Source organism: Solanum pennellii, chromosome 6 (genome assembly GCF_001406875.1).
Source record: "Solanum pennellii chromosome 6, SPENNV200".
NCBI classification, from domain to species: domain Eukaryota; kingdom Viridiplantae; phylum Streptophyta; class Magnoliopsida; order Solanales; family Solanaceae; genus Solanum; species Solanum pennellii.
The window spans coordinates 38,488,071-38,511,519 of NC_028642.1; the positions used below are offsets into that span (position 1 = coordinate 38,488,071).

Sequence of the window (23,449 nt, forward strand, 5' to 3'; positions counted from 1 at the left end):
GTCTATATTAACAATTTATAAAATTATTTTTATGATATTTTTTTGTATTTTTTTTATTGACTCGGATAATGATATTTGTATTTTTTTTTATCAAGAATTATTTTTGACAATTACTATGTTTTGTAATTTTATCTTGATTATTGTATTTCTAATTTTTTCAAATCTTTGTATACAAAATTTGCTCTTGTATTCTGTCTATATTAACAATTTATAAAATTATTTTTATGATTATTTTTGTACTTTTTTTTAATTATTGACTCGAAATAATGATATTTGTATTTTTCATCAAGAATTTTTTTTGGCAATTACTATATTTTGTAATTTTATCTTGATTGTTATATTTCTATTTCTTTTAAAATCTTTGTATACAAAATTCGCTCTTGTGTCTATATTAACAATTTATAAAATTATTTTTATGATATTTACTTTTTTTTACTATTGACTCGGAATGATGATATTTGTATTTTTCATCTTTATAATTATAATTATAATAATTATAAATTAAAATATACCTATAGTACATATAACGTAATATACGTGTATAATATATAGGTCCACTTTCTCATCTTTCTCCGCTGCTCCACCGGCGAGACCCGAGCCGTACTCTTCCCTCCTCTCTCAGCCCCTTCACTGCCCAGGACCGTCTGTGACTGCCACCGCCGCCGTTTGGCTATGGCCGGTGGACCACCGAACAAACAAAATATATCTCTTCTCCCAAACCACTAAAGAGACCGCCGCCTTTCTCATCTCTTCCTCCTCTTCTCTACTTTCGTCCTTTCTCTCTCATATCCATCTCTGAGACAGCGGCTGATCGACCGCCGTCTATGTCGGCGTGACCACCGCTTCTGTTTGATGTCCGCAACGGCGAGCCGCGTGAACACCGACCCACAGTGACAGCGACAACCACAGTGGTCAAGTCCAAATCGATCAGGCATTTCCAGGTTGGATATCATTTCTATCAAGACGGATCCTTACAGATCCATCATCTTTTAAATACTCATTTGCTATGCTCATCACTTCTGTTCTTTTTTTTTTTTTGCTATGCTTATCACTTCTGTTCTTTTTTTCCCCTTTGAATATATTAGGAGATCTGATTTTGGACGCTTGACTGACAGTTCCTTGTGTGTAAATTTCTGTGATTTCTATGTGTTTATTCTCTTAGATGAATATGTGAGCCCCTAGAATCTTACATGAACTTCAAAGGACAGGTGCCTAAACTGTTTCCCGGTTGATACATGATCATGTTTTAGCTGTTAAATCTGTGTTTTGGCACACTAATCAGCTTGTTTGGTTTGATATCTATACGAAATGTTATCTTTCTTTGCACAATTTTGTATATTCTTTTTTGAGCATCCCTACATGTCTAAATATGGCAATGTGAGATGTTTTGACATGCTGATTGATGAATTTCTTTTGCTGTTAGGCTGAATTAACTCAATTCTTTCCTGTTTCATTTCCTTTAAATTGAATCGGATAGCTCGAGTGCTCAATTCATTATGGCATAATTTTGGGTTTGCTGATTGTAATGCTTGATTTTTGGAAATAATTTAATACAAATTATTACAATCGAGTTAATTGTAATTATTACAATCACTTTTGTAATTGGCAATAATTTTAATCAAATTATTTTAGTTTAAAGTAGTTTGGGGTGATGGGGGTAATAGGACCCCGTGAAGTATATGTATAGTTGGTAATTTGTTGATAGGTTTGTGGGTGGGGAGGAGGCATTTGGCTATTGTCTCTTAATTTTTCAGTCAATTTAAAACCACAGTTTCTCATAGAAGACGAAGATCATCATTATTAAAGCCTATTAATCTATCATCACTCTAAACAATTTAAATACTTCTTCAGAATGATCATTTATCAACCTGTGCAATTGATATATCTGATACCAAATTGCAACAAGGACTAGTCTTTAAAGTAGGCAAAACTTTTCAATAATTTACCGAGAGTGAAGGGTAAAAAAACACCTAAAGTATCCCTTTAGGCAATAAAAATCGATAGTTACAGATTGGAAAAAAACAGTTGAAACCAAAATAACTTCTTATGGAGCGCCAACGATGATCAGTGAAGAAGCTCATTGCTTGTATTAGAATTGTAGAGTTAAAAGGTAAAATGAAAAATTGAGAAAGATAGTAAACCCTAATTTAGGAAGTACATGACAATGCACAATTCGCGGACTCAGAAAATGTAAAAGAGATAAATACTCTACGTATTAATTGACCTTTGTGTTATTTTGTTAGCAACTTTTGAAGCTCCAATATTTGATTTGCTAGCGAGAGTGATCGATGCATCATCAGGATCAACAAATCTTCAATTGTGAATGACAGAAAAGATTAGAGAGAGTGTATGGAGAGAAGGTCCCACATGTTTTATTCTAATTTCTAGGTGTGTTTGTGGGAAGGTAGATTCACTTATTTCAGGGACTATCATCCACTTCTTTATGTTCTTTTTCGTTTTTTTGTATGGGTTGTAACAAATTTAAGAAAATAACGTTTCGCCTTAAATTAATACGGTATTTGATTTGTAATTTAAAAATTTGCATATCTAATTCAGATTTATGCTGGATAGAAGATGGAATAACTAATACATGAATAATTCAACTCTACGTAATTAATACCTAGTAAAATCATACATAGATTCCCTTCTAATCAAGAAACCAAATGCACAACCACAATAGTTGGATTGGCTTTCTAGTCGTCCCTTTATGTACTACTCGACTATAAATAAATAGAACTACTGCAAGTAGACTAGAACATCTCTTGTGTCAGACCATTCGGTCGAATGCAATCTCTAATCCCAACGACGCGAAAAAGAGATATATACGATGAATGGAAGATATAGCTAGAGTATTTGAAAGCATCTACAAAGCCAACAACACACAGTAGATTGTAGGTCCCACATTATGCCTTGTAGGCTTGTACCTTCACCCAACTCTGTCTCTCGCCTATCGACTTGAGTTGAGCTAACTTTCACTCGAGGATACCAGTGAAAAGTTTTTGGAGCGTTAGTTCCTTTTGGTGTACATCTCACCTGAGTTGCTCAGACTCAGGTGCGTGTATACGATGCGGGTGAATCCAAGGGTTGGATTTGACAAAATCTAAATTTTAAGATTCGGGGGGAAAAGAACCTAAGTATGGATATCAATGCTGAGATTACCACATCTGAACTTATAAAATAGAGCTATAAAGATATTTTAAATTTTGGAAGCTAGGTCGTCTTTTCCAAGACTAACAACTACTTCTTTCAAGCTCTCGTGTTCTACCCTTATAAAGGAAGTCATTCAAAGCCTTTCACTAACTCTCCTTAGAGATGTTGCTGCTGTCTTCTAAAAGAACACAACCTCTTGAATTCTTAGTTTCTCTCTATTTGGCGTGAACATGAAGCATCAAATATTGACACAGGGGAAAGGCTGAAAAAGAGACAAAGGACTATAATATTGAATATATGTCATTTCTCATTCTTAAATCTATTTTATCTTTTATGAAAATCTCAATCTTCCCCCAAATTTGTCCATGAACTTTGGTCAAAGTATTTGGTGCCGGTTGATTGAATCCCACATTCGCACTCGTCTTGTGTTCACACGGGCGTGGCAACAAAAACGAAGAATTTGTGCAACTTGGCATCTTACCCAAAGTTTTACCAAAAAAATTACTAATGCTTGCATAATTCTATCAAGCTAGGGTTATTTTTTTGCTGGCTAGTAATGTAGTGATTACTTATGAGGAAGTCCTAAGTATTGTATTATGTAGTTATGAGGGCTTAATTATTCATGTATTTAATTAGTCCACCTTTTATCTTACATAAATAAAATATTACATAGATTCCCTTATAACTTATACATGTGTTAGTTATGTGGCTAAATTGCAAACCTAATCAATATTGATTTATACATTAATAACTTGCCTCTTTATCAACCACCAAATGTGATATTATTTATGCAAACTTAATACTTGCATAACTCAATTGTCAAATCAACTACCAAACAACCCCAAGTGTAAAATTTTTGAAGAAAATGTAGTTCGTAAATTATCTTTTCTTTATTATCAATCCAATCCATTATAACATAGTTTATAAATGAAAAGTCTACAAAGAGGAAATGGAAATTATATCATCCATAAATCTAAAATAAATTTGATTATACTATTGATCATGTGGTTCTTTTGTACAAATAATAAATTGAGGGATTTTTAATGGAGGAAGTTTTAGAAATGACTATTGTTTGAGCCTTTTTAATAATCTATAACTATAATTTAGATATTTCCTATTTATAACAATTATGTGAGGTGAGGTATCATGTGATTGTATTTGTGGTATGATATAGGTTGTATCGACAAATATAGTCTGGGAATATACAAAGATACAAATAATAAAAATACAGGGAGTGTATTCATTCGGCCCTATTGTATAAATATTATCACCAATTTGTATTACTTGTGTTCATTCACATTATGTTTGTACAAACACATGCAATCTTGATGGATACAATCATGATAGTTATATGGGATCACTTATATTCACTTGGTACACTTAAGACACTGTTCTGCCCCTTTTTTTCCTCGCAAAAAGAAAAAAATGGGTTCCAACAAAGTGACAACTCTTTTTGGATCAATGAGAAGATAAGGAGTCGACACCTAACGAATTCAGAACGTGCAAATTACAAATACATCTACTTAACTAGTTTACAAAATCATATATCGGGCAAGAGTTCAAGTTACCTCGAAAGAAAGGTGTTAAACACCAATCGAGGTCCACAAATGTGAGTCCCAGTCGAATCTCATAAATTATGTGGGGGATTGCATGACAAACAAAGCTCATTAATTATTAGGCTAAAATGGTTGTGATAAGGGACTCAAAACTATATTTAAGATAAGTGAACAAAGTAGACGAGGTTGATTGATTATTAATTCCTTAAAACAAGATTTAAGTAACGAGATAATTAAACAAGTTGAATAATTAAAACAACATTTATCACTTTAGGCAAATAAACTCTTAAATATTTGAAGATTAATTATGACATAGTTAGGCATAGAATGAAAGAGGAGCAAGGAGAAAGAGTTGACATCAAGAGGTATGAAAAAAGTAAAGAATGCATGAAAATTAAACTACCCCAAATATAGATAATAGATATAAAGAAAAAAAGGGAAAAGCCGGTATCCCAAGAAGTAATCGCTCAACCACTTGCAAAGTTTTTAAAAGACTTTTAGCCGAAGTGCCATGGCTATCATGTCGACCACTCATGGCTATAAGTGTAGCATGCCGATCACGGGGTTCCTATCCCCCCCCCCCCCTTCCAAAACCCAAACGACTTTAAAATGAAATTTTCACTTCCCTAGAAATCATAACCAATTCTATGCTAAAGCTATGCAAAACAATATACGACTGTAGGTTCATTTTTTTTTTCTTTTCCTTCTTTACTTAGTCTTCCTCTTTCTCTTTGCTTTTTTCCTCATTGCCCGGAGCCACCATTGATGTAGAGTGTATTCATTTGTTTTTTCTTTCTTTTTTCTTCATTTGATCTCTTGAAATTCATGAAGTAATGCTAGGTATATCACACAACAATGGCGTAAAATGGCAAAAAGTTACATCATGTTGTATTTCCATGGCTGACTTTTGACCATATATTTTTTTTTGTAATGACAATGGGAACCTACCTCCGCTACTCTTTGGGTGCACATAGGGTAAAATCCCCGCTCTTGTGCAATAACTTGTACCTGCACTAGGCAAGTCTGATGCGATGAGCTCAATCCAGAAGGTAAACCCCTTGCTCTCGCTGGCTTTTGACCATATGATTCCATATTTAGATCTCTGAAAGCCCATAGCACTAATGGATCACACTGGTCCTTTTATTTCTACTCCTAGAAATATTTTTTGTGCCCAAAAACTTCCCCAAGTCTGTCCCCCTTTTTAAATTTCGTCGAACATCCTATTTTCAACATTGAAAAGCTAACAGAATGCGGAAGCCACCATTGATGTACCTTATTAGCAAGCCAAGTACCTCAAAATCAATGTTATCAAAGGTGCACTTTAAGCGCACTTAAGCCCTAAAGCGAGGCTCAAAATGTATTGAGCGCTTCGCCTCGCTTTATTTGCGCTTCAATGTCGTCATTAAGGTTCTAAGACAAACTATTCCTTGCCAATAAGTCTCTTATGAAGAATTGACTCTAAACAATTGGTATTTCACTTTATAATTAACAAAATTCTATTTCATTGGTCATATATTTGTCATTGTCATTCATGTTTATAATTAACTAAACATATATATTTATATTTTTTCTTCCCGTTGAGCCTTTTTTCATTAGAGCCCACACTTTATTTGCGCTTTGCGCTTAAAGCCGCGACAGTCCTTAGAGCTTTTTTGTGCTTTTCGCCTTTGATAACACTGCTCAAAATTGCTCAAGATGAACTCGGGGTTATCAAAAGTAAAAAGCGCAAAAAGCTCCAAGGCTCGTTGAGGCTTTAAGCGCAAAGTGCAAATAAAGCGTGAGCTTTATTGAGTCAAGACGCAAATGGAGAAAACACACACATCTGTATATGTTTAAGTCTTAGAATAATAATTATAAGCGTGAATAACAAATACATGGACAAATAAATTGATTGTTTTTACAATGAACTGAAATATCAATGTGTTTAGCATCGCCTCTTCAAAAAAGCTCATTCACGTGGAGAAGTATATCTTAGAGCCTTGATGATGACAATGAAGTGCTTATGAAGTGAGACAAAGCGTTCAATGCGTTTCGAGCCTCACTTTAGGGCTTAAGCCTTTCATAACATTGAATGGACTTGAAGAATCCATGGCTAAGTTTCTCGAAGATTGAGATCTTGATTTTATATTCTTTGATTTTGCTTCTTTTTGGGTTCCTTCAATTTTTTTAAAATTCACATTCCGTTGGGCTATTTCAACATAATTATCGTCGCGTTTCTAATTTTCATCGGATTTATGCCGGGTTTGAAGAATGATTGCAAAATTCAGAGAACCACCATTGTAGGACTTTGAAAAACTTGAAATGGTTATGATGTTTTTGTGATATCAAAAAAAGGGAAAAGAATAATTAAAACGTATAATCTTCAATTAGAAACTGAAACATGAACTATTTGTTTCAGTTTTAGCCATTTTAGGACTTTTGGTTTAATCCTTGTGTGCCTAAAGAGGTGTATTCACCTTCTTGGGCAGGTCAACGCTAAAGGATTACCAAATTCTGAAAATAAAAGGTTCAAGTAGATAATTAGACTCCTTTGAAGTATAAGAGTGTTGTTGGGAATTGGCTAATAGGTTGGGGGACATTTGGCTATTTTCATAAAAATTATGGTGTGAACCCTGTAGTATATGTCCATTATGTAGTTAACTCAATATACTGAGTCGCTTTAGTTGTCTGTGATGAAAGAGTTATTTAACAATGCCCTTTTTTGTCTGAGACATGATTTAGGCAAAGCAACTCTTAGAGAAAGACCAAGTGGTCTCAGAAAGGGATCATCTAACTGGTGGTAGTGTTTGCAAAGTCATGCTCTTTGAGAGGGGCAGGTTTCCTAAATCTTCCTGTCAGCTTTTATCTGATAACTGAAAGCCAGACATAATGCTGATGCATGCAAAAAGTTATTTGGTAAATATTCTTAAATTACTGACAAAAAAACAGCAAAGATGAACGTGTGGGAAGGTCTCAAGTCTTTATATTATCTTTTCCATGTGGGTCAAACTGTTTTGAAGTTGGAATTTATCAGAAAATGTTCTGTTTGAAAGTTTGCTTCAATTAATAAGCATTTCCTATTTCAATATAATTGATATTATTGCGTGTTGCCCTCTAAAACATAAATGTCTTTGGTAGATCTATAGAGGTTCTTCTGTTATATGGACAAAGAAATGAACTTTTACAACAAAGTTTGTTGTTGACGGTGAAAAGTCAACCAGATACTCATTGTAGTTAAGTCTGTTTTGGGTGCTCCACTATTGTTCACATACATACACCTGAGGATTAAGTGTTACTAGCATACTACATTTGTTCCCCTTGCTGTCTTTAAAGTATACACTAATTGCTTTAGATTAGTCTGGCATCTTAATACTGTATTTCAAATTTGATGTTGTAGATTTCCATAGCTTCTGTCTGCATTTGGTTATGACTACTCTATCATCCCCCAATAGTTCAACTGTTTCACCTTCTCGAGGGACAATTTCTCCAGCAGCCTTTGGGACATATGAATCTCCCATGCCTGGGGACTCTCATTCTGGCCATTCTGAACCGGCGATCACTGATAATGATGAAACAGAGCTACACTTTGTATCATGGAATCAGGATTACAGTTGCTTTGCTGCTGGCACAACTCGTGGCTTTCGTGTGTATAACTGTGATCCTTTCAAAGAGACTTTCAGACGTGATCTGAAAAGTGGTGGATTTGGAATAGTGGAGATGCTGTTCCGATGCAATATTTTAGCACTTGTGGGTGCCAAGGCCAACACTCAATACCCACCCAATAAAGTTATTATATGGGATGATCATCAAAGCCGGTGCATAGGCGAATTTTCATTTAGGTCCGAAGTTCGTGCAGTGAAACTAAGACGGGATTGTATTGTTGTAGTTCTTGAGCACAAGATATATGTCTACAACTTTATGGATCTGAAGCTTCTTCATCAGATAGAGACTGTGGCCAATCCTAGGGGACTTTGCTGCCTCTCGCACCAGTTAAATACATCTGTATTGGCTTGCCCAGGCCTTCGAAGAGGACAGGTCCGGGTTGAACATTTTGGCCTGAATATGACAAAGTTAATCAAGGCACATGATTCCCAGATAGCATGCCTAACCTTGACAATTGATGGGCTGCTTCTTGCAACAGCAAGCACTCGGGGAACTTTGATAAGACTCTTCAACACCATTGATGGGACTCAGTTGCAAGAGGTACTTCCTTTCTCTCATATCTTGTTTTTGGTGAAGAACTAGGCGTTCATATGGTGATTGGAAGGGATGAGCACAAAGCTAGCTCATTGTCTCATTCATTTGCAGCTTTCTTAGTGCAGAGCTCTCATAAAAATCAGACATCGTCATCACTAATCCTTTCCATTTTTTATCTGAATTAGTTTGCTGGGCTTAGAGATTATGCTAGACATGGCGAAATACATACTTGGAAAAAAGTGTTTAAATGTCAATAGATATCATTAAGGTCAAAATATTCAGAACATAATTGTATAATTGCCTCCTAGTAAAAGAAGTCGATCTTGTGGGTTGCACCATATGGGAAGTATTTCTAGCTGGTAAGGAGTGGTAAGATACTTATTGTCATCTGAACTTGACTTGGAAGCCATTTCATCTCCGATTCTAGCACAAGAAGGAACATATTAATAGAAAGGGTACGTAATTGCAAAATGTGAAATAATAAGTGTTAGAGGTATATAAGTGCATTCAAAAGTTTCCTTTCTGTAGTAACAACAATTCACATGATTATATCTGCTATTAGAGTTGTTGTGGTTTTGTTCTTACCATCATCTATCCTTGAGAAAATCACCATATGTTCGGCCAACAAAATGATTCTGGCCACACGTAATGAGGTGTGTTAAGTATATAGTTAATTTAAAAGCTTAAAATTTCTAATTGAGTTTAAGCATTCATATATTTTGATAACAAACCCTTGCCTGTAGTTATAACAAAAGTAAACCAAGATGAGAATTTTAAATAACATTAATCAATGTCTATAAACCACAAGGGGAGAGAGGGTAATTTCGTCCTTCATCAATACGTGTCCAGTGGAGTGGAGTGCAATTTTTCTGTGTTTGCAAGAATCAAATTTTAATAAATATCAGAGTCAATTGGTCTTTTGGGATGTGAGGAAGGAAAGTCATTCCATTGTGTTATTGTTTGTAAAAAAAGCGGGAACTGTTATTTAGTGGGACTATGTCGGAGTCTATGGGCCACAGGTGAGGTGTCAAAAGTGGAGTTTTGGTAGGAAGTTCAGGGGTGGATGTGGGGGGAAAAGATCCCAGGGTATCTGGTGGGGATTTCGCGTAATTAGTCATCGCAAAAAAGTTGGTATATGAGGCATTCTCTAGAGCAATAGATGATTATGGGTCAATCTTATATGGTGGTGAATGTTAGAGAGCTAAAGTGCAACATATCCACAAGATGAGTGCGGAGATGGATGCTAACCCAAATATCCGGTCATACAAGACTAAACAAGATTTTAGAAAAACCATATTTGCTAGAAGGTGCAAGCAAGTAAGCATATTAGGGATAAAATGAGAGAAGATTGCTTGAGATGGTTTGGCCAGGTCCTACATCGGCCTCGTGATTCACCTGTATGTAGGTGTGGTCAATGAGGTGCTAAAAGGGGATGAGGTAGACCGAAAATCACATGAAAGAAAGTTGTCTTGAAAAAACCTACAATTTCTTGGAGACTTAGTTAAAGATAGGACACTTAAATAAAAAAAACGACATACGTGATATCAGCTAGTTGAGAATATGTTCTAGTTGTTATACATCTATTTAGATCCGATGCTTTTCTAGGAGTACTTTGGTCTTATCACAGATTTATATACCACTTAAAAACAATAATACAAGTATGATTATGAAATGAGATGAATTTTATTGGAGAAGCATGTTCAGTGAGGGATCATATAATCAACCCCAGTTTGTTTGGGAGACGTTGCATAAACACTCACCAGTTTATCAATTTTTACTGGCATGTTCAAGATATACTTGATCAAGGGATGAAAACTCTACAAACTTCTTGTCTTCACAGAGTGAGGAGAAATCCCCAGTTGCTATCTAAATTCCTTTTCACAACTTCAAAAAATTCTAATTATTTCCTTCTAAATCTGTTTCACATGTAAAAGTTCTCTTTAAATGTTGTGTAAAAATCGAACTATGTCAAATTGGATTGGAGAAAGAAGTATAATTTGAAGTTCTGTTTTCTGTATGTGCGCGGTTTTACTATGAAATGTACAGTATCTATTCACTAGGGGAGGTAATATTTCTCGACTATACTTCTGTCTGATTTCTGACTACTGAAAATGGAATTGCACAATGAGCAAGACTTCACGAGTCATCTTAGCTTTAAGAATTAGTTGTTATCTCCAGTTAGTTGGGTCTGCTTTTAGCTCTTTACTCTGCTGCTAGTTTGCTGACAGTCTCTCCCTTAAGAATTTTTCAGGTCCTGTGATACTCTTGTGAGACAATCAACAAACAATTTTGACTTCTAATCGTCTACAAAATATAAAATGGCATTAATGCCCCCACTTCTTTGGATACTGATTTTGAGATGTTTTTTTCTAGTTCCTCTTTGATTTTGAAGCATGCTTTATATGTGATTCCTTTTCTATACTCGCTGTCCTGTCAGCTAATGGTGACTCTAACTCTGAATTTTGATATGTTCTCTTTAGCATAGTGCTTATTCCTTACCTATGCTTTATCTTAGGTGCGTAGAGGGGTTGACAGAGCGGATATCTGTAGTATTGCTCTATCACCAAATGTTCAGTGGTTGGTCGTCTCAAGCGACAAAGGTACTATCCATGTATACAGCCTTAGAGTACGTGTTGTTGGGGAGGATGCTTCAGCTGATGCTGCTGTTAGAACTCCAACGTTGTTGTGTCAGAATTCATCATCTTCTCTTGATGCACTTATTTCTCCAAGTACTGGAGCCAACCCTGGTTCATCACTGTCTTTCATGAAAGGTGAGTGTATTACGAGATTAGGCGTGCAATCCCAATTGGCTGTATATTGTGCCTGATAACCAATTTTTAGGGTCTCCAGACAGGTTTTACCTGTCAACAATAGTGGCACTAATAGGATTAACCATAGTGTTTTTAACTGATTTTGTAATGATTATGTTGTATTGTTCTAACTGCCAACTTTGATGAAGATTTGTTTATTTTCTAAACTGATTTGGTATTCTCACAATGCCTTACCTGTTGTCTATGGTGGTGAGGTGACTCTCAAAATTTCTGCTGGTTAAGTTCTGATTTGATTCCTTTTTTTGATACAATTTTTCAGGAGTTCTGCCAAAATACTTTAGCTCTGAATGGTCATTTGCTCAATTTCACTTGCCAGAATGTACCCAGTACATTGCTGCATTTGGTTCTCAGAACACCATTATAACTGCTGGCACTGATGGAAGGTACTAAACACTCATCTTTCTGGCTCAATATGTTACTCTATTGCAACGTCAGTTAGCAAATTCAGTTTAACATTTTAGCATGTTTAAAGTATTTTGGCATTAGAACTAAAAAGTTTACACCAATTCAGCTAGCCGGTTCTCCTTTATCTCACCACCTGTTGGACTTCTTTCAGTTTCTATAGGTGCAGCTTCGATCCTGTGAATGGAGGAGAAATGGTACAGCAGGAATATGTCCGCTTTCTGAAAACAGAAAGTAGGCCGAGATAGTTCTATTCCAAAGAAGTATTCCTTGTAAATAAATCTGATGTTTTATCTATTGTGAAAAGAAGGGAAACAAACACCAGTAGATGAGCTGTGTTTGCTGATTAATGTGTATATAATGGCTCTTTATATAGTGTTGAGATTATCCCGTATTTTTTATACTAATGTACTTAGATTATGCCGTGTGTTTTTATACTAATGTACTTTATTCTGTACTATTACTTGCAATGATGCGTCATGATCACTGTGATGATTGCTTCACTGAATTTCTCTATAAGTTGGTGTTCTGTTCATAAATAAGCAGTATTTTAGTACTTTTGGTGCAGTTGATTGTGCTTTTTCTAGCACCTAAGATGCTATTGTATTCCCTGCAGTTCAATAGGTTTACCCATCTTTGGACCAAGTTGGTACTGATGTTTATGACCTTGTACAGGTTTTACTAACTTCCATATTCTAATGGAAGCGCTTGACGGGCAGTGGTTTAGTTTCACTAATCGGGTTAAGAGCCAGTTGATTACTTCTAGTTAAGTGTTCTGTTCTGAAAATGCATCGGACAATTAACATCTTGATCGTCCATTGTGTAAAAGAGTGAAATAGTTTCACTTGTATCACACAATGGACTCAGGGCGCACATCTCTAGCGCTGAAACATGCATCAACTTGCTTTCCTTGTTGGCTTAGACTAGGGCCGCTCATGGTTATTTGTTAAAAAACAATCAAAAATCGCAATTCGAACCAAACCTATTAGAAAAAAAGATATTTGGTTTGATTTGATTATAAATTTTGAAAACACAATATTACTTGATTTGGTTTTACTAAAAAATAACCAAATTGAATCAATAAATTAGATATATAAATTTTTATAATTATTTATATATTATTCATAAATAAAATATATATATTCTGTTAAAATTAATCTTTAACTTTATTATTTTTTTAAGCTCAACACTTAAAATTTTAGCGCACTATTACAGTCCTAAGTCAAAATCCATCAAAATTCTTTACTATAATCTTTTATCTACGCTATCTCACATGAGATAGTCATATTTTCTTTAAACCAAACTGGCAATAACTAAATCGGTGATCATTTTCTTTGTTTGATTGGAGTTTAGAAATTTTAAAACTGATTCGATCAATTTGATTTTAATTTTAGCCAATAACCAATCCAGACCGAACTACAAACAACCCAAGCTTAGACCAATACATACATTTTCCATTTTGCCTTTATTTCTGTGAAGTCGATCATGAAAAAGAAAAATATGGCATATGCTGAAACAGAGTCAGAAAGTAAATCCACAAATTGGATACAGTGGTACACAGATCCAACACATACATTTTTATTAGCAATTGTTGACTACACGGAATATACTAGGGTATTAATTTATGTGAATTGGAATGTTAATGATGATCAGTACAGTAGGCAATTTTAAACACTGGTTAAATTCTGTGAATTACATTAACTTTACATGGACGTTTTTTCCCTGTATAAACAAAAATGAAGCACAATATGTACTTAAAGAAAGAAGAATACACCAAAATGCAAGTGCTGCATATTGTATCAACTCCTCTCATCCCACTAAAATCCTCAAAGAAGCTCCTTTTTACACAACATCTTCATGGCAGGCAACCTTGACAGGGCAACACCCAGAATTAGGTGATGTTATAACTCTTTAACAGACTAAGTTGAGGAGAAATGGTACTAGCCGAGGAAGACATTCGCTTGTTGTAACATGGACATTTCTTTCTTTCAAAATGGTAACGGAGGTGTAATATCAATATTAGAATAACTGGAATAGAAGGCTAGTTGATCCATCTCCAAAAGATCTTAGATCAGCAGGTCTGACCAAGGCTCTACACAAAGGACAAGTTCTCTCTCTTTCAAACCTGAAACTTGGTAAGTAGCGAACACTAACTGTTAGCACAAGTATAGACAATATGACATTTCTAGCATTCAGTATAAAGCAGAGAAGCATATGATTAAAAGGATCATATTTCTTTCTCAAAAGAAAGTGGGAACAAAACAGACATTAAACAGTTCGTACTACATAATAACCTGTGCAAACACAGGTGTTCTCTCCTTTTCAGTGTTTGCTAAGTTGATGAACTAGATTTGCCAATGGCAATATGAATGGACCAAAAAAAAAAATCACAGCAAAGTTGATAGATCATTTTAGTAGGAGACACAACAATGAGAAGACCTATTTTCTAGGTTTTTTCTTTCAAGTTTCACCACTTCATTCTTAAAACTGATCATGAAACAAAAGGAACACTTAACTGACGAAAAGCTTATCAGACCGGTAGAGGAAACACAACAAAAGATTCAGTCCAAATAGGTAGGGCAACCAACTTATAAGGAAATAAAGAAAATGCAGGTACATTACTCCCTGATCAGCAATAAAAGCAGTAGCAACAAGAAGCATATCTCCCAGTGGATCATTTATTTATTCAGGGAAGTGTCACCCAATTGACTATTCAGGTAGTGAGCAGGATTATTTGGATTCTAACTCACTACCCCTCTCAGACTGATAGGTAAATATCACATCAAACTTCTTTACTGTAATTTTTATTTCCAAGTAATAGCACAAAAAGTAAAATGATCTAGACATCCACCGATTATATGTTCTCTTTTCCAACTTTGTCCACGAGATGATACATACATTAAATACAAATGTCGTATACTGAAATAGTTTCACTCTTGTTACAAAACTCATATTATTGATGATTTGAAGGTGGTATGATGTATGAAACAGTTGGCATGCCTTTTGGTTTAATGGCTAACTATTGCCTTCACCAGCAAGATGTGCCAGGATTGACATAAATGCTCACAGTTTAGTGCAATTATGAGATTTTATTAGAAGCAAAATGCTAATAAAGAACTTGGTAATGAATGTTGACCACAAAAACACATATAATAATACATGAATTTTGTTCAATCGTGTGGGCACTTCATTGAAAATGTTTGAACTATCACAAAGAAAACACTTTTATTTTATTCATAGTACATTTTCTACACGCTCTTCACATGCGTTGTCTGAACTCTTTTTTATTGGGTGATTGACACTGAAACTTAAACCCAGGACCTTTGTCTACCCTGGTACCAATCTCTATAATTATTCTAAGGATTTATAAGAAATTGTAGATATGATAATATCTAATGTTATGCCTTAGATTAGATAGATATTATCCTCTATGCATAATGACTTTAAGTATAAAAAGATCAAGCTTTTTAATGGGACGGCGGTTGCCATAGGGAGAAAGGCACCTGTTCCCTAGAGAGAAGGATGTCCAATCATTGGGGATGTGACCGGTTGGCAGGCCAAGAGAGAAATAATGCCTAAATGGCCGTAGGAGAGAGGAGTGGTACCAGAAAGGTCGCCAATTAGATTAGCAGTGCCTGCTGCCTAAGACAGGACTGATTGTTGGAGAGAGGAATGGCTGGGTACCATCCGAGAGAGGAGGATAACCAGTTGTTGGCTTGTTGCAGAGGAGAGCGGTGCTTGAATGATAGGAGCCACTCCTAAAGGGTTGTCTGAGAGAGGAGAACAACTGGACAGTTGTCTCAGAGTAGAGACATGGATCGTTGGAGGGAGAAGCTTGCATCGAACAACGGAAGATAGAAGAGTGTGTCCAAATATATACATGTGATTCACTTATTTGAATGAGAAAATCTACAGAATATTTTGTAGGATACATAGGGTAATTTGTATTTAATTAAGAATATATTTACCTCCGAAATTAGGGATAGAAAATGGTTACCTACTATATTGAAGTTAACTTCAGACTCCTATGTCTTCATCAAAAAAATTTCCGGCTCCTATGTAAGAAGTTCCTCTAGTACATTGTTTGTTATACAAATTCAACAAGAAGTTTCCACTTCTATTTTGACACATCAAATAGAGGAACTCACGCAACAAAGTGCAATAGAAATACTAACCATTCTGAGACACAATCTTCACAAAAGATGTGTTTGCAGCACAATAGAATTGGTGTATTCATCTTCTCTTGGCAAATAGCACATAGATCACCAGCTGCATTCACCTGGTTGAAACATAAACGACAGGATTACACGACAGTTGCAAAAGAAAGCTCTAAGGAATAGGAAACATGTCTAGTTAGGTAATTCTCTCCCTCGCCAAAAAAAAGTTATAACATGCTTACTGCTCATAAAAGCAACTCTAAGAAAACTAGAGTTCAGCTTTACAGCTTCTATGTCACAGTTGTAGCTGATAGAAAAAGTACCTGTAAATCTAAGGCTACACAATAAGAATGGATCTTTATTTCATTTATAGCTTCAAATCTAGTGTCACTTTAATCTTGCGTTAGCTATTTTTATGTCACACAATCTGCCTGTCAGCATACTAAACTAGGGATCGCTTTAGATTGCTTCTAGCTGAAATTAACTGTGCAAAACACCTAAAGATTTTTTTATAGCCATGGTGTCTGGGCCAGCTTGCGCACCCCAGTTAATTCCACGGGACACCTGCTACCTCCCACTAGCATAAGTACCAACTGACTCAGTTCACGAAGGCTTGGAAAGGTAGGAAAAAATCATCTAGTGTTTTTGTCCCTGCTTGAATCTGAACATAAAGCTTCATTGTTCTCGATCCACCTCATTGATGACAATGACGCACCCTTGGGTGCCACGGAACACCCTAACATTTGCTCAAAAGCTTGTGCATTTGGTAGTCTCAATCATAATTTCCGTTGTCTTGACCAGGACACCAAGCAAAGGGTACAGTTCTATGAATGAAAATTGTCTTCTTTCTTTTTTTCTTTGGAAAACTGTGGTGTCTGGACCCACTTGTGAGCATCTCGACTAATTCCACGGGGTACCAATCATCTCCCACCAGCAGCAAGTACCAAGTAACTCTGTCCACCAAGGCTAGAACAAATGGAAGATATCACCTAATGTTTTGTCTCTGCTGCTCAGCCCACTTCATTGACCACTAGGTCACACCCTTGGGTGCAGAATGCAGATTGTCTTTATTTTTTGAGAACGAAAATGCAAATTGTCTTTACATGAGATAAGTTTGTAAACTAGAGCGTCCAATAGTCATTTAGAGGTTAAACCAACATTATCAACTAGGTAACAGATGGTAAGTAGTGTAAAGATAGGAAACAAAGCAAAGCGCGTAAAAAACAAAGAGGTTACAAGACACACTAAATTAATGTTGGTAATTCAACTACTGAGCCTACCAAAAATATATGAGTCAAATCTATAGAGGAATAAAGTTGCTTCAAGGAAGTGACACGAAGTTTATTATCCGCCCAAGGAAAAACGAGAGACTGTATAATCTCAGCACATTACCCTCTCATTCTCCATGAAGAGGATAATCAATTTTTCTCCCACTTCATATGAGTATATGTTATGATATTCATGTAGCATATATGTGACTGTTTCTAACTGTAAAATAGAAGAAATTTTGCAAGTCAATGACAAAATAATACCTGTTCAGGTGTGGCATGTGACCCATAATGGATTTCCTTAATTGACAGTGCCTTCAAAGCAGTAAGGAATGACCGAACCTGCAGACCAGAAACTAAGTGTGTTGTAGAAGAAAACCATGCCAAAGTTGTATATAGAGATCATGGGGTGCGGGGGTCCACAAAAGAAATTTAGTTCTACAAGGACCTTACCTTCTCAACGATTGATGTAAGCTTAAACGTCAAGTACAATCCTGTTATCAGTGATGAAAAAAGGCTTCCATAATCTTTGTTGAGAAAGAACCTATACCAGACAGGGGTTGGTAATAGTGCACGGTATAGGAGCAACATATACTCCACCAGAGTCAGCAATTGGCCCTAATAGACAAATAAAATTCAGTTTTCTTTGCAAAAAGAATATAGAGGCATTCAATAAATCACCAGACTAAACATCAACCACATAGTATACCTGTCTGCGGAAATTGTGGCCCCTGCCATTCTTGTAAACCATAAGCAGTACCAACTTAAAAGTCATTGCTGCCTGCCGCACCATTGTATCTGGATGTAAGAATATTTACGAGAAGGTGAGGACCAATACTCCTTTCTATTAGAGGTCTAGATTTAAGCATTGCACCCAAAAAAGATGAATATAAATAGGTAGATTAATTAATAAAGCCTTAAGCCTTATTTCTAAGAGTACGTCCATAGATACTGGTAGTAAATGTCAGTACAATAAATAGAGAGAAAATCACCTATACATGGTAAACACATAAAGCATAATGGACACCTGAAGTAGGGTTCGGCAAAGCTAAAATTTTGTCAGGGGGCAACCTTTAGGATCTCTTTACGATTTCATCAATAACTATTTTTGACAAGTTAAAGATTGTGAAGGGGAAATTCCTGGTAAGATTTCATGAATGTATTTCTCTGTACTCTTTTTGACATCCCTTCATTTCAATGGGGTCTGGCCCTAAGCTGAGGAGTTTTTCTTCTTTTTATTTATTTATCTGACAGGGGCTATGAAGGAAATAGGTTCTCTATTACTTGACTACAATGAAGTTCCTATCTCACAAACTCACAAATAGGAAAAATAGAGAAATAGAAAGTGAATTTTTAATTTGAGTGAACCTAGAATAATAATCAGAACCAGAAGAAATTTCCGAGCTTAAGTTGCTACTTAAAAAAGCACTCTGATACGATATTTTGGTGCATCTAAATATTGGTGATCTTCTTAAGGTGACCAGAATGTGTATAACATAATAACTGTTGCGGGCTGCCTTCGATATGTCCGCTCCCGACACTAAAGATTAGTTAGCCGTGACATAAAAAAATTATATGCATAACAAAGAGTACCGAAACGCATAATTTATCTATAAAAAAGAGAGTATCAAACAAGTGTTTCAAAAACCATACCGTTTACCAGGATGATGAAAATAGCATGCCAGAAAGGTGGGATACCCTTAGGAGGAACCATAAGTAACGGATAAAATATATCATCTTTGTGATTCCACCAGTAGATTCCACTAATATGAAGCATAAACACCAGAAAATAACCAAGAAGGACAGTGATCTTTCTCTCCCCCTGCAAATGTGGATACTTCATTATCACCAGATTCTGAGTCATTTTTAATCTTTTATCGAGCTTCAAGGACAAAAAGTGCTGCACAGCATGTAACACTAAATAACATTTGAAAACCGAGCATAATGTCACCTTTAAAGCTGTCTGCTTTCGAAGAATGTCATTTGACCTGAACATGAAGGCCGTAATCCAAATTACGACAAAGAAACCTGCGAAACAATAATTAGAAAATGAAATGAAGGATTTATTCAGATGTAAAAAAAGTTCACATGATATATTTAAAGAATTTTAACAATTAAATAGGAATAGTAGGCGCCAATATACAGAAAGTGATCATTTCTAAATAGAACCAATTGAGAGCCAGTTCAATTTATGCAGTACTCGTCAATTTTTATTAGGCACTTGGTCTACTTGTACTATCAGCAGCTTACCGTCAGCAACATGCATCATAATGCACTAATCTCCATGACAAAGCTGAAAAGTCGCCGATTGTTTTATCATTTTTTGGGCTCATCTAATAAACCTAAGGATTAATAAACAACCGGCTTAATCATATTAATCATATGCTCCTTCCTTTTTCTCTTAGAACTTCATCTAAGATTAATTGAAAGCCCATCTTGCTTCAGTATACGTCACCTTGGGGAAAGTACTACTGAGGATTCCAGTAAATCTTGCCAGACACCAAAAACATATAATGCCATCAAACATAGGAAGGAGCATGTTCATCAACATATAATTATATAGCAGGAAAAATAGGTGAGTAGGCACGTCATGGAAAATAACATAATGCCTTCAACAACCATTTAAGAGATCCACATTTTCCAAGATTCACCAGCTAAAAAAGTTCTAAAAATATAGGTCCCATGTTTCGAGTCCCTTAGTTCTGTAAGGGAATTTATATGCTGGCAGAAAACATAAGAGTGCTACTGGTACTTTTACTTCAATTTTCATTTAGTTGTACAAAACGTTAGTATGAAACTAGCTTGAATGGAACAACATGGACACTGACTCACTGAGAATTCTTATAGCCGATCCCGACTTGCTTGGGATTACATAGTAGTTGTTGTATCAGCTGAAAAGATTGAGTTATGCAAATCTCCTTAATCTTCCCATTTATAAGGTAGAAAGGAGCTCTAAGAATCAACCAACAAGTAAAACATTTATCATTGAGCTGTTTATCACTTTTGAGACATTTTCCAAAATATTTTTGAAGTTTCATCTTCAAGTTTCTTTTCATTAGTCTCATGGACTCTAAGATGTGAGAGAACCACCAATGCATAAGGGTTAGGAGTGCCCTTCATGGCGTTAGTCAAGGGACTTGATCTAAAGCAAATTGCAGATACCATCACTGCCAGCTAGTCTAGTCTTAAGACATATAATTTAATTGTTCACATGTTAATGCAAAAATCATAAGAAAGAAGTGTGCACATGGTAACTTATGCCAATTTGTCTACTCACTCCATGTATATAGTACCATCATAGTCAGCACAGTGTAGAGGTACATATTGCCATATGACTGCATGTCAAGCATCTATCACCAACGAAATATTAAGTGAAACCTACTTATTCCAGGGTTTTAGTGTACATTAAAGAGTGCTTGTTCATTGCCACATCTTCTCAAATTTGTGGAGAAGACAACGTCCAACATTTTAAAAAATTAATCACTTTGAGTTTAGTTCATTATCATTTGCTACATAATTAAAAACCTTTAGCTCATTACTGCTAATGACGTCCTTAATCACTAGTAAATTATGAAGTTGAAAGTGATTTAGGGAAATCTTAAAAGAAGAAAAAGGGGTTTACCTTGCAAGTGTTGGCGGATGAAAACAACCAAAAGTAGCAAAGAAAATGGAAGAAACTGTTCAATCCACCTTGCAACCTGTTGTATATCATACCTTTGATATGAAGAATCCCTATTATTCCCACTCCCAGAAGAAGTAGACCCTTCCACATTCGAACCCCTCTCCTCCTCCCTTTCCCCACCATCCATCACCGACCCATCATCAGTCCTAACCCGATCATTCTCTCCAGAGCCAATTATCCTAATTGAAACTTCCCCGTTACTAGAAGTAGTTGATTCAGAGGAGTTGGGAGCAGGATTATCAGGAAGGAGCAAATCGGTTTCTGGGTTTTCGGGTCGGACTCGGAGCAAACCGGAATATTCAAGGAAAGTAGAAAGTGGGTATCTGAAAACCCGAAGAGGAGATAGATTAACTCCAAAGGCTGTTGAATTTGAAGTATGTGGAGATGAACTAGAATTAGAATTGGAATTTGGGTTTGTGTCAAAATCTGAAACGCTTGAAGAAGTCGTAGTCTCCATCAATGGAAGACTATGAAGTTTTGGTTATGTGATAAGATAACACAAAGTAGTTTTGTAGCTGTGAAGAAAAAGGAAGAAAATGGTGAAGAAGAAAAGTCAGATGAGGGAGAAAGCTAACTTAACATCAAAGAAAGAAATATAAGACCAAAATGGGGAAGAACAAACGACAATTTACTTGTCTGAAATACTTGTATTTCAATATTTTCATTCGATTTAAATCAATATAATTATTAAGAAAATAATGATTGATATAGTAAATTAATTATTTTATTTCTATTAATTATGAAATGAATAATATAAAAATTTAAATTTTAAAAAATTTATTTTTTTAAAAAATAATTAATTAAGAGTATAATAAATAGGATAAATTTATGCTTTTTTGATTTGTTGATAAAATGCATAAGTAATTAGGATCTCAGAGAGTATTACTAAACTATCTGATATTTATTTTAAGGGTTCGTTTGTTTATATGATATGGTATCATGATATGAAATTATAAAGATGAAATTAAAGTTTTGTTTAGACACACGATATGAATTTTTTGTGTAAAAATCTCAATAGTTTTAGAACTATTAAAAATAACCTTAATTATTTATTTAATCTTACCAAATAAATAAAATTCTATAAAAATTGCGTGATAAATTATTTGCACAAATCTATTTGTTCTCCACTTAAGTAACTTTTTCATCTAACTTTAATTCAATAAAAAAATTGAACATAAATTATAGTGTACTTGTCTTTAGTATTAATTCCCACATAGTACGAATAATTTACTCATGTTGAACTTGCATTTCTCGATCATGTGACCGAGAAGACAAACCAACATTTTACTTTTGAATTGTATTAAATACAAAACGATAGATGTAAGACATTAGGTGTTGGAGTAAATGAAGAGAATAAATTTATTACTCAAAAATCGTTTGACGTGACTTAAGTGACTACATTGGTGTGAATAATAAATTTATGTCGGTGAAAATAATAAATATTAAAAATTAATGCTGTGATTATAAATTTTATTTACATATGAAATAAATGGTTAGTAGATATAAATGTAGCCATGTGGGGTTGTTTTAACAAAGTATAAAGTCGTGAATCAATTTTTGTGTTAAAAATGTCTCAAATCGTGATATGGAATTCTAGTATCATGGTTTTTGGAGAATATGAAATCACATTCATGATATGAAACCATGAGATGAAATTAACGTAAAATCGCATGTCGAAACGCTGATTTCATCTCACGATTCCATATTGTGATATGGTATCGCATGGTGAAACGCCTGCTAAGTCTTGAAAAATGATTTGGAGAAAGAGTATAATGTAGAGGGTATGACATGGAAATATATAATTGTCTTTTTTGATATGTCAAAAATGACAAATAAAAATGAAAATCTATTTTAGGAATAAGTGACAAGTAACAGAGAAACTATTATTTTAAATGGTCTAACCAATCGATGACCCCTTAAACTTGGCACGAAGTTTCACTTAGGCACTTTAAGTGGGAGATGTTCATTTTAGACACCTCATGTAGGGTCTCATTGTGTCATTTTGACACTCTTTTGCCAATCAACAAAAATATATGAGGTGTGTGTGTTACACTAGCGAATGACGTGTTAAGTGACGAATTAAATGACGACATTTGTCAAAAATAATTTGTAGATAATGAATTTTGAGTATAAATACAAAGCAACTAATGATTCAATGACACGTGAATTTTTGCCCTTATAATTTTTTTTTAAACAAATTAAATCAATAAATTCCACAGGACCCCCC

At 35.0% G+C, this 23,449-nt stretch overlaps 2 protein-coding genes across 3 annotated transcripts; one reads left to right on the forward strand and one right to left on the reverse strand.

Annotated features, from left to right (window-relative positions):
* The first annotated feature begins 547 nt into the window (after positions 1 to 547).
* LOC107023781 (autophagy-related protein 18d-like) lies at positions 548 to 12,618 on the forward strand. The gene is made up of 5 exons (XM_015224578.2): positions 548 to 941; positions 8,083 to 8,888; positions 11,398 to 11,653; positions 11,973 to 12,096; positions 12,270 to 12,618. The coding sequence occupies exons 2-5, from the start codon at positions 8,112 to 8,114 to the stop codon at positions 12,361 to 12,363; spliced, it is 1,251 nt and encodes a 416-aa protein (XP_015080064.1). The 5' UTR covers positions 548 to 941; positions 8,083 to 8,111; the 3' UTR covers positions 12,364 to 12,618.
* A 1,051-nt stretch (positions 12,619 to 13,669) lies between these two features.
* Positions 13,670 to 21,847, reverse strand: LOC107023897 (E3 ubiquitin-protein ligase RNFT1-like). Of its 2 annotated transcripts, none has more exons than XM_027917885.1 (8): positions 21,163 to 21,847; positions 19,492 to 19,568; positions 19,194 to 19,362; positions 18,250 to 18,338; positions 17,994 to 18,158; positions 17,805 to 17,882; positions 16,291 to 16,394; positions 13,670 to 14,246 (listed from the first exon to the last, which is right to left on the reverse strand). In XM_027917885.1, exons 1-8 carry the CDS (start codon positions 21,677 to 21,679, stop codon positions 14,135 to 14,137), a joined length of 1,311 nt encoding a protein of 436 aa, XP_027773686.1. In that variant the 5' UTR covers positions 21,680 to 21,847; the 3' UTR covers positions 13,670 to 14,134. The 2 variants fall into 2 exon arrangements, with proteins under 2 accessions (XP_027773686.1, XP_015080221.1); XM_015224735.2 differs by having other exon boundaries at positions 13,670 to 14,240; positions 21,163 to 21,679.
* Positions 21,848 to 23,449: the final 1,602 nt, after the last annotated feature.